This window comes from Vulpes vulpes, chromosome 4 (assembly GCF_048418805.1).
Source record: "Vulpes vulpes isolate BD-2025 chromosome 4, VulVul3, whole genome shotgun sequence".
Classification (NCBI taxonomy): domain Eukaryota; kingdom Metazoa; phylum Chordata; class Mammalia; order Carnivora; family Canidae; genus Vulpes; species Vulpes vulpes.
The window spans coordinates 38,838,485-38,850,981 of NC_132783.1; the positions used below are offsets into that span (position 1 = coordinate 38,838,485).

A 12,497-nucleotide genomic window follows, 5' to 3' on the forward strand; every position below is an offset into this window, starting at 1 on the left:
CCTGCAGAGCAGGTGGGCAGTGGAGGTTGCATGAACACCTAAGGGCCATGCAGAAGCCCACCTGCTGTGCAGGACAAGTGTCAATGCCCTCGGGCCACAGAAATCACATTTAAGGAAAAAAAGCTTTGATTTTTGATATGTATCACACACATCCTGTAATATGTTTCCCACCAAGATAGACTCCTCTCTCAAAACGTTGTTACCATCTGCACAGCAGAGAAGTTGAGAAGATCCTGTCTCTCTCTCAACATGACAAGTGTTCCCTTAGTTACTATAAACACCTAAATGAAACAGGAGATTCCCGTTATTTGGTAAAAAGTAAATGATATGTGAAGTAGCAGCTTTCCATTTGTGTTTTCTCTGCTCACCCAATAGCTCACACTAGCAAATCAATTTGGTTCAAAAGGACCTAGTTAGCTGAAAATAGTATTAAAATATAATGAACCATAATAAAAAAGCATCATAAAAATATAGACTCAGAACTGCACACAAAATGGAGCTGTATTTTTTACGTTAAGTAGGAAAGTTAAGGTAGGTATCATTAGCATATAATTGAATTCAACAATATCAACAGCAGTAGTAATAGCTACGATGTATTGAGTTATTACATGCCAAGCACTATGGTGCACCCCGTCATCTCATTTTCACAGCAGCTCAATGAGGTAGATACTATTATTCCCCCTTACAGATGAAGAAACAAAGGCATAGGAAGATTTCATAACATGGTCCAAATCACAGAGTGGCTATGAGCACAATACTTTTCCTAACAACATGATAGACAAATGTGCATACAACTTACAAAATTTTTGATTTCTGCTTTTGGTCGCTTTCGCCAAGAATTCAATTTGTACCTTCCAGAGAGAACTATGTTTTTTTCTTTGCCAGCTACCATAAAATCAAATTAAAATATAAATCAAAAATCTTGAAAACTTTCAAAATTCACAGCACCACATCCTGAGCTGTAAGCAGTGACAACTCACTCCTTCAAAACGCTAGCAGAAATGTAATCTTCAGGGAGACAGCGGGCATCTTCTCGGGGTCTCTCTAGAGCCTTGCTGTTTACCAGAAAGCAAACTAGTTTGAAGACCTTTTCACCCCTCAGCAGAAGCAATCTTTTTACTCATTACCACAGAGAATCAGAAGAGAGATCCTATTTTCATGACTAAGAACAATGTGATCACACCAGCCACAGACTCTGTAAAAGCCACAGAAATAAGATGAGAGAAAGAAATGGTACACAGCACGCAGTGGAGCAGCGATCACGAAAATGGAAAGTTTTCTTTGTACTGCATGGTACTTGGAATTCCAACACATTCTCAGGATCTACAACAACAAAGCAACAACGAGTCTGGTTTTCTGACAAGGCGGCTCATGAGAGCACCTGATACACATTACATTAGGTTCTATAATCTTTATTCGGCAACACTTCTTTATGTGAGCCAGATGCTTCATGCCACATTTTAGGCACAATTGCTCCATTGAAAACATTCCACATCTGGGCAGCCCCAGTGCTGTTTAGCGCCGCCTTCAGCCCAGGGCGTGATCCTGGAGACCCGCATCGGGCTCCCTGCATGGAGCCTGCTTCTCCCTCTGCCTGTGTCTCTGCCTCTCTCTCTGTCTCTCATGAATGAATAAATAAAATCTTTAAAAATAAAATAAAATAAAACAAAACAAAACAAAACAAAACATTCCACATCTGGCTTGTTCTGTCTTCATTTGAGAGACACTGTTCTACTGGTTGGAGCTCCCATTATGGTTTAGAGAGCCCTGCTGTTCGGTGTGGTCGGCAGACCAAGGGCATTACTTGTGAGCTTGTTAGAAATGCAGACTCTCCAGTCCTACCCTAGACCCACTAAAATCAGAATTTGCACTTTAACAAAGTTCCACATGACTCGCACACACACTGAAGACAGAGAAGTACTTCCTTGGAAGGTCGGATTTAGTAAACGTGTGGTAGGGATTAGGAATCTCCATCTTAAATAAGCATCCTAGATTATTCTGGTTCAAAAGAGCTTCTGACAACTCTCCGAAAAAAAAATCTGCTTCCTAGTCCAAATGGTATTATATTCCTTGCAGTAACCTGAGCTTCCTAGCTAAAACTGGATATACTGGACACACTCAATTGTAAAGACAATTTTGAAAAGTTAAAAATAGAAGTTAATAAAACTTTTAATGCATTTTAAAAAGCCAGTACGTTCTAAATAAAATATGTGAATCAGAATTCCATCGGGTACTTTTTCAAAACACACAGCTCACTCTCTCCCTGGGGAGAGTGAGATTCCATGACCGCTGATGCCTCTCCTAAAGAATCACTCCTAGAATAAGTAACAGTGACCAACAGCAATGGGAAGAGTAAACATCAGTGACTGACGACAACAAAAGGACAAAAAAAATCATCACAAGGACCACAAACTGGACAGATTCACAATTACTAATTTGTTCTTTTTTCTTCCAAACTTTTAAATTCACCCAGACAATATGCAGACATCTATTTTATACCTAATTGGGGTCAAATGGTATATACAATTCTGTATATTCTTCTCATTTGCCCTTTTTTATAACATCAGTATTCTCCCAAAACACTAAATATTTTTCAAAAAACATCGCTGCATAGTATTTCATGGTATTGCTAGACTAGAATTACATTTTTCCCTAAGTTCCTTTACTTCAGATTCTCCATAAAATTTTTTTTGAATTTGCTTTGGGATAGCCCCTACCTGTTCTAATACTAGATTTTTGTCTTTGGTGCTCAGTTTCCAACTTTTTAGCAATCCCTGCAGCATATCTCTGGTGTCCAAACAGGCATCCTACCAATTAAATCTTTTTCTTTGCTCTAAGTCTGCCCAGCATCTTTCCACTCTCCCTTAACCCCTCTACCAGGCTCTTCCAGAGCCCAAGATCAAACCCACTGGTCTCAGAAACCAGGCAGATGAAAGCTAATAATGCACAGTAATTTGTCCAAAGTCAAATAACTCATAAATAATAGAGGTGAGAATAGAAATTAAATCTTCTGGCTCAATGTTTTCTCTCCTAGGTTTCACATGCCTCAACCTTGTTGTCATATTTCCCCTTAATGCCTTTTCATGCAGGGAAATCCCTACATCATGCTCAAAATCTGGAGGTATATTGGAGTTTTCTAGAGAATATTTTTCTTTTTCTTTCTTTTCTTTTTTTTTTTTTTAAAGATTTTGATTATTTACCTGAGACAGAGAAAGAGAAAGAGAGAGAGAGAGAGAGAGAGAGAGAGAGAGAGACAGCATATGCTGGGGAACAGCAGGAGGAAGGAGAGAGAGAAGCAGGTTCCCCACTGAGCAGGAAGTCTGACGTGGGGCTTGATCTCAGGACCCTGGGATCATGACCTGAGCCAAAGGCAGATGCTTAACTAACTGAGCCACCCAGGTGCTCCAGGAATGTTTGTTTTCAATTACTAAACTAAGCTGTATTGGGATAAGAAAAAGACCATAATGTGAAATAACTTTTGATCATTTGGGGACAAACTATCAGAATCAAGAAGTTAAATTTAGCTAGTTCAAACATTTGAAGAATAACTTAGATTGAGAAAAAAAATTTTTTTTTTAGATTGAGAAAATGTTGATTCCAACATAAAATTTTATTCTAGCCAATAAATATTTTTGAGTGCCTACTATATCCCAGCCATTGCGTGACTGTTTCAGAGAAAAACATCTGGGGAGTAAATGGCTGCCCACAAATCTACACTATAATATACTTGGCAACAGAGGGAAATGATTTAGATGAGAAAAAACACGTTTAAAGAAATTCCGCTTGCAGTCAATATTAGGTCAGATGTGACTGTTACGTATCTTTGGACCCCACCGTTTGAGACAGATGTGAAAAACAAAATGTGTGGTAGGGATTAGGAATTACCTGTGAGCTTGTTAGAAATGCAGAGTCTCCAGTCCTACCCTAGACCCAAAGGGGAACCCAAAAAGATAGCTAAGTGGGTTGAAAACAGTCTCTTTCTCTCTCTCTCTCTTTCTTTTGAAGAATAGTCTAAGAGGTTTATGAAATAGAAATTACCGAGTCCAAACAAGAGACAGTGTAGTAATTTCCAGAGAATGTTCTTTGAATACATGGAGTATGGGGTCTGGAGACACTGACCAGCTGTGTCCATCAGCCACAATTATCTGACACTACTGCACTGGTGTAAACTACAATTTCAAGAATTTAGATTAAACATAAGAAAGAATATCCCAACAGTAAGATGGGTTATTGTGAGGGACTTTAGTCACCCTTAGAGATGTGGGATATAACTAGGATGATTTCTTTGAGTTAACATAATAAGGACATCATACTTGGGTAATTAATTGATGTTGGTTTAGATGAAAGTTTTTAAGCCCCAAATTAAAATGTGAAAAGGCTGTATGATAATCATCCCATCTGGATTGCTTATTTGAAAATTTAAACTTTTTTTTTGTTTGTTTTGAACCCCCCCCCTTTTTAAGATTTTATTTATTTATTCATGAGAGAGACACAGAGAGGCAGAGACATAGGCAGAGGGAGATGCAGGTTCCTACAGGGAGGCCAATGCAGGACTTGATCCCAGGACCCCAGGATCACAACCTGAGCCAATGGCAGATGCTCAACTGCTGAGCCACCCAGGAGTCCCTTGAACACCTTTCTTTTGTAGTAGTAAAAGGACTAAAATTCCAGCTTCAATGATACTTTGTTTACACCTACAAAAAATGTTCTTTTAAGGAGCTCTTTCTTAAATCCTTCTCACATTAAAAAGATGTGCCTACCTTCACACAGGCCAACTTTTAACCAATTATAAAGCAAAAATTATTTGAGCTAGTCAATATATAGCTTGAGACATTATATCTAAACTGACATCACTTGCCTTCTCATTCCTATCAAATTTTCAGATTTAATAATCCACTGAATACAATGCCAATCTCTAAAAAGAAAGGGGGAAGGGAGGGAGGGAATAAAGAGGATAATGGTGGCAAAACCACAGTGAAAAACTAAGGAACAATAAGAAAAGAATATTTTTTAATTCTAAAATATATATTTAATGTGTTATTATACCAAACTAGCTTTTGTATGGAAAATCTGATTATGTGATGATAATTTATTTTAAAATGCTATGAGTAATCTATCCATTCCTTTGTTCCATAACTAATGTTCAAGTGCCAATTATGAGCCAGGCATTATGCTAGGTTCTTGAGATACACCAATGAACAAAACAAAGATCCCTGCCCTCAAAAAATTTGTATTCTAGTAGGGAGATCCATCGATAGACACAATAAGTAAGTAATTAATATGATTTATTAAAAAGTAATAAATGCTATTTAAAAGAGAAAGGCAGTAGAGAGGAATGCTGCTGGTGGTTGGTAGGAGTCTCAGTATTGAATACAGGGTATTGAAAGTCATAGTATTGAATATGGCCTCCCTGGTAAGCTGACATTTGTATAAAGAGGTGAGAGAGTGAGACAAGCTGAGAGCTGGGGAAAGAGTGTCCCAGGGAGAGGGAACGGTTGGAGCAAAAGTCCTAAGATAGAAACAGTTTGAGGGTCAAAAAGGACAGCTGTCTGGTTTTCTCCTCAACCCCCCGGGTACCAGTAGGTTACTGCAGATGTTGGGCTGCTCCTACCTCTGTGCCTCTGATTTGTGTGGTCCCTATGAACTACAGTATTCACCTTTCCTCAAGCTCTTCACCCCTGTCCACCCTAACTTCCTGCCCAGAGACTGATTAGATGCTCTCCTTCCATAAGTTGCCACACAAATCTCTCTTAACATGGTATTCCAGTTATCTTCTGGGCGACTATCCTTCCCACTAGATTATTATACCTTTTCTGTTTTATCTTTGTAAATCCACTGCCTAATTCAGGGTCTGGAATTCTAAAACACATTCAAAAGTGTTTACTGATTAAATGAATGATTAGATTAAAAGTTAAATAGGATGCGATATAGTTAGGTTTCCCATCTCTGAGAGGTTTTTATTTTTTTAAGATTTTATTTATTTATTCATGAGAGACAGAGACAGAGGCAGAGGCACAGGCAGAGGGAGAGAGAGACAGGCAGAGGCACAGGCAGAGGGACAGGCAGAGGGACAGGCAGAGGCACAGGCAGAGGGAGAAGTAGGCTCCATGCAGGGAGCCTGACTCTGTCGGGCTGCCCAAATATCTGAGAGTTTTTGAGTAAATCTGAACATGTTAGAATTCTTACACTGGATAGGAACTGAGATCCACTATATGACTTTGTGATATTATACACACATTGTAATCGGCCCAGTTGACTGCCTTTTATGCAGTTCTTTATAATATTTAACAATAAGAACATATGATTTATACTTTGTACAGCTAATTCTTTTTATGTCTCATTATTATTCAAGGCATGGCCTATGATTCAAATGTCCTCGTAAAGAGTTTATTAAAAACGTGCAGAAGTAAACCCAAGCATAAATGGTCAACTAATATTTGACAAGGGAGCTAAGAAAAGATAGTCTTTTCAATAAATGGTGCTGGGATAATTGGATATTCACATACAAAAGAATGAAAGTAGACCCTTATCTTATATAACATAAACAAATTAACTCAATGATTAAAGACTTGAACATAAGATCTGAAACCATGACATTCCTAGAAGAAAACAGGGAAAAACTCCTTGACATGGGTCTTGGCAATAATTTTTTAACTATGAGACCTAAAGCAAAAGCAATAAAAAAAAAAAAATGGGATTGCAACAAATACAAAAGCTTCTACACAGCAAAAGACACCATCAACAAAATGAAAAGACAACCTATGAAATGGAGAAAAATATTTGAAAACAACATTATCCCATAACTGATATGGGACTAATATCTAAAATACACAGGGAATTCCTATAACTCAATGCAAAAAATCCCAAGTAATCTGATTAAAAATGAGCAGATGACTTGAATAGACATTTTTCCAAAGAGGACACACAGATGGGCAAGACATGAAAAAGGTTCAACATCACTAATTATTAGGTAAATAAAACCACAATGAGATACCTACTTTGTGTCTGTAGGATGGGCATCATTAAAAAGATAAGAGATGATCAATGCTGGCAAAGAAGTGGAGAAAAGAAAATGAGAGAACCCTTTGCACTGTCAATAGGAATGTAAATTAGTGCAGACACCATGGAAAACAGTATGGAGGTTCCTCAAAAAATTAAAACTAGAACTACCACATGATCCAGCAATTCCACTTCTGGGTACTTATACAAAGAAAATGAAAATACTATGTCAAAGATAAATCACCACTCCTGTGGTCACTGCAGCATTATTCACGATAGCCATGACATGGAAACGACTTAAGTGTCCATCAATGGATGAATGGATAAAGAAGGTGTATAAATACACAATGTGACGTATACACAATTCAGGCTTTAAAAAAATGAGAAGATCCTGCCATCTGAGAGAATATGGATACACTTGAGGCATTAAGCTAAGTGAAGTAAGTCAGACAGAGAAAGACAAATACTATATACTCTCACATTATTATAGGTAGAATCTTTAAAAACTTATAGAAAATGATCAGATCTGTGATTATTAAGGGTGCTGGGTGGGGGAGGGTGAACTAGAGGAAAGTAGTCGAAAGATACAAAGCTCCAGATATAAGATAAATAAGTACTAGGGATATAATGTACAATGTTATTACTATAGTTGATACTACTATAGGATTTATATGAAAGTTGTTAGAGTAAATCCTAAGAGTTCTCATCACAGAAAAATCTTTTTTCTTTTGTACTTATGTGAGATGATGGATATTAACTAAACTTATTGTGGTAATCATTTCACAATATATGTAAGTCAAACCATTACTCTGTACTCCTTAAACTTTATATGGTGCTGTATGTCAATTACATCTCAACACAACTGGGAAAAAAAACCTCCAAAATATGTGCTAACATATATATGACTTACTGAACACATCTCCTCTGGGTTTTTGAGGATCTGTCTGTATCCTGTTATCAACTGTAATCCATCTTGAAGATGTAGTGGCAACTGGTGCTACAGGGGTCAGTTTGGCACTTGGGCTTTCTGGAGCTGTTGCTGGTGGAGATGTTCTGAGTTCTGTGGGTGGAGGTGGGGTAGGCTCTGGTGCTGGCCTTGGTGTAGGTCTTGTTGTGGGTTTAGAAGTGGGCCTGTTGGTAATAACAGGTGGAATATATGGTGTCTTCAGAGGCCACCTTGTACTTCCAACATCAGGAATCCAATTGCTGTGTCCTCCATCACCCTTTGAAATGGTGCCATTTCCCTTTGGTACATGAATTGGACCTGAAGGTTCAATCATGACTTTTGGAATATCTGAAAAAGTCAAAAGATTCAAATTAGTGTGTAACCATCTCTCACTAGAAGTTTGGTCATGGAATCAAACTGTAAAAAACACCTTAAAAAATTTCATGCCCACTAGGCTTATTTTCACATTTAGAATATTCCTCTACCATAAGTAATGCTGTTTTTCAAATAACAACTATGTAGATGTATGAATATGTATCTATATAACTTATTTATACCTATATATCTTACATAGATACATATTCATACACATATGTGGATATATGCAAAAGATATACTGGTATTTCTATAATGGATATATATTATTTACAACACAAAGAATTTCAAGTATTTGTAAAATGGAGTCAACAATCCTTGAGATTTTTAAAATGCAGAAACATTCTACGTTTTTTTAGAATATGAGAACTGTATGTTCAGAATCTAAATTAGGTGTCCCTAGAGCACACATTATTAGAAAATCATGTTTTGATTGTCTAAAGATTAATACTTTTCTCTTCCATACTCTATATTAATTCAACTCATGTAAAACATTTTCATTAAATGTTCTGTATTTTTTTAAGGTTTTTATTTATTTGAGAGAGCACAGCAGGAAGGGCAAAAGGAGGGGGAAAAAGAATCTCAAGCAGAGTCCGCACTGAGCAAGGAGCCAGACACAGGGTTCAATCTCGTGATCTTGAGATCACAGACCTGAAGTTCATAACCTAAGCTGAAACCAAGAGTCAGATGCTTAACTGAACCCACCTAAATGTTCTGTGTATTGCTTAAAAAAAACTTCAGAAGTCACCATGATTATCTGTGGAACCTTTTTCTGTGATTATCTTCACCAAAAGGAATTAGTATTTAATCTTCCTGAAATGATATACTCTAGGCTAGGAGTATAACTACATGACCCTTCAAAAATCCTTTAATCTCTATGATTTTATGGCTCATGATTTTCAGTAAATATTTTATTCCAAAACTTTAAAAATTAGCTATTGTCACATGAAAGGTACACTAAATTGTGGCCTTTAATTTGTAAAACTTTCATCTTGGAGGTTATTTTTTTTATGTTTATCTACTCCATAGCCATACTCCAAACAGAGCTCGTAAGGATTTAAAAAGCAAAACAGTCCTAAACTTAGAGAAAATAAATATCAGAATGATTTAATAGAATTAGGAGACCTAAAACAGAGGAACAAAAAAATATAATATGTTCAGATTTTCCCTTTGTCATAATCAAATGCTAATTTATTTCTGATTATAACAAAATCAAATTCTCAGGGATAGCCCCATAATTTCTTGCCAGTCAAAGGGAAGCTTCTGAGAGATTTTAGTAAAGGAATTGAATGTTTTAAGATTAGAATGTATTACTTGGTCCTTAATTTTTTTAAAAATATTTATTTATTTATTTATTTAAAATATGTATGTATTTATTTATTTATTTATTTATTTATTTATTTATTTATTTATGATAGACATAGAGAGGAGAGAGAGAGAGAGAGAGGCAGAGACACAGGAGGAGGGAGAGGCAGACTCCATGCCGAGAGCCCGACGCGGGACTCGATCCCGGGACTCCAGGATCGCGCCCTGGGCCAAAGGCAGGCGCTAAACCGCTGTGCCACCCAGGGATCCCCTTGTCTTTAATTTTTAAAAAATACCTGAGCAAGTGATTTGTAGAAAATACAGATTAACATTATTAGTTATAAAAAATATACTTTTTTGATAACTAATCTTGTTCTTCCTTTTCCCTAGTAATGGCCTTTGTGTAATCTTGTATTTCCTGCTAGAATTCAAAGCTGGGAGATGAGCATTACTCACACACACAGTTCAGTCCGTCCCCCTGGTATCCATCTTTACATTTACACTTGTAGGATCCGTGTATGTTGTAACATCGAGCAAAGCGGCTGCACTGATACTGACCAAGAGAGCATTCATCTATATCTACATCAGGAGGTGGAAAAGAAGAAATTTATTTGGAAGATATGTATGATGCCATCAAAAATATATAGTTTCCAAAACAATTTTTTTGGAAGGGCCACATAAAACCAGCAGATAAACAGAAGAAACAAAGGACATATGCATCCAGAACTACCAAATGGTTGCACTGCACTTCTGTTCAATGTAATGCCAGTACCCTCCCCTGCCTCTGACATCCCCAACACCACCACAGTGAAGAGATCTTTCCACATCACAGGAAGAAGCAAAACAAAGTGATCGTTGAGGTTCATTACCGTGACACTGATATTTCCCTGCAATGTACATGAGGTCGAAGCCTTTATGACACTTGCAGATGTAACTCCCGAAAGTGTTGACACACTGCCTAAATCTAGGGCAGGAGGCTCTTCCAGTAGCACATTCATCAACATCTAGAAACAGAAATCAATTGTGCCTTAGAAGGTGCAACAGCATGTTCAGATGGAACAGATTTTAAAATAAACGTTAGCAAACAGTTGCCTGGCACAGAGCAGCTCATCATAAATGTTATCCAGCTGGTTGCCCCAACAGGTGACATAAATTCCACATCTCCAAATTTCAAAGCATCCTCCTGACCGGAGCTTTCTGGCATCTCCACACAGACTGCACCTCTATCTACCAGTTGCTCCAACTGCAAATGTGAGGCACCCTTAACAACCCCATTTCCCCTAAACTCATATCATCAGGACCAGTTAATCAGGCCTAGTCTTCTCTTCATCCCCTACCATTACCCTAGCTACCATCTTCCAGGTTTGGCTGTTACAAGAGCCTCTGAACTAGTCCTTTCCCTGCCAATTAACCCCTCTAGAACATTCTCATTCAACTGTCACAATGTTTTATTAAAACTTAAGATTGGGGGCAGCCCAGGTGGTTCAGGGGTTTAGCATCGCCTTCAGCCCAGGACCTGATCCTGGAGACCCGGGATCGAGTCCCACGTCGGGCTCCCTGCATGGAGCCTGTTTCTCCCTCTGCCTGTGTCTCTGCCTCTCTCTCTTTCTCTGTGTGTGTGTGTGTGTGTGTGTCTCATGAATAAATAAATAAAATCTTAAAAAGAAACCTTAAGATTGGAATATTAAAACTACTCAACTCTTTCTACTTGCTTTTAATTTTTTTAAATTACTTATTTAAAGAGAGAGAATGAGAGAATACAAGCAGGGGGGAGGGGCAGAGGGAGAAGAAGAAGCAGGCTCCCCTGCTGAGCAGGGAGCCAGACATGGGGCTCAATCCCAGGACCCTGGGATTATGACCTGAGCTGAAGGCAGATGCTTAACCGACTGAGCCACTCAGACACGCCTTCTACTTGTTTTTTTTTTAAACTAAATCCTCATTCCTCAGGATGTCCATGAACACCCTGCAATAACTATGTAGTCCTTACGTACCTCACCAGTTAGATGTCAAGCCACTGCCCTCATGCTCACTCAGCACTGAAGCCACACTGGCCTTTCTTTCTAAACCTCACACAGGCCAGCCTCTGGTCTCTTTCACTGAAGCACCCTGCACTATTTCCACCTGCGCGGTGATAATCCACATGACCAGTGGTCCAAGTCTTACCTAAGGGCTTTCCTTGACCATTGCTTTCTAAAATAGACCCTTTGTGATTTCCCCTTAGTACCTCACATTAACATTTAGCATTGTTCATAATTTTATTAGATATTTGTTTCTTTTCTGTTTTCTCCATTAGAGTATCAGCTTCACAAGGATCAAATCTTGTCTGCTTTGTCCACTACTATATATCTTAGCACTTGGCATAGCGCCTGAAACATAGAAAGTACTAAATAAATCTCTCTTGAATCACTAGCTCTATTCATTGAGTATGTACTACATGCTAGGTATTCTCCTCAGCCCTTTGTTTATTTTAAAGATTTTATTTATTTATTCATGAGAGACACAGAGAGAGAGAGAGAGAGAGGCAGAGACATAGACAGAGGGAGAAGCAGGCTCTATGCAGGGAGCCCAATGTGAGACTTGATCCCAGGTCCCCAGGATCAGACCCTGGGCCGAAGGCAGCGCTAAACCGCTGAGCCACCCGGGCTGCCCTCCTCAGCCCTTTGTATACATAATCCCATTCAATCCTTCCTTACGATGATGGTTCTATGTGGCATTACTCCCATTTTAAACATGAGGAGACTCAAGCTCAAAGGGAAGTCTCTTGCCTCAGGTTACATATCAAGCACATGGCAATGCTAGATTTGAAATCAAAGCCCAGACTATTAACCACAATCCTATCCTGTCTTCCCAATTTACAGGGAAAAAAAATCTA

At 38.3% G+C, this 12,497-nt stretch overlaps 1 protein-coding gene across 4 annotated transcripts in view; it reads right to left on the reverse strand.

The window, feature by feature from the left end:
* The window catches only part of NPNT (nephronectin), a 78,950-nt gene that overhangs the window by 22,744 nt on the left and 43,709 nt on the right, over window positions 1-12,497 (reverse strand). For all 4 annotated transcript variants that reach the window (XM_072755534.1, XM_072755535.1, XM_072755533.1 and 1 more), the window contains 3 exons: window positions 10,495-10,629; window positions 10,082-10,204; window positions 7,910-8,293 (listed from right to left, as the gene is read on the reverse strand). In XM_072755534.1, coding sequence (XP_072611635.1) covers window positions 7,910-8,293; window positions 10,082-10,204; window positions 10,495-10,629 — 642 coding nt within the window. The remainder of the gene's footprint in view (window positions 1-7,909; window positions 8,294-10,081; window positions 10,205-10,494; window positions 10,630-12,497) is intronic.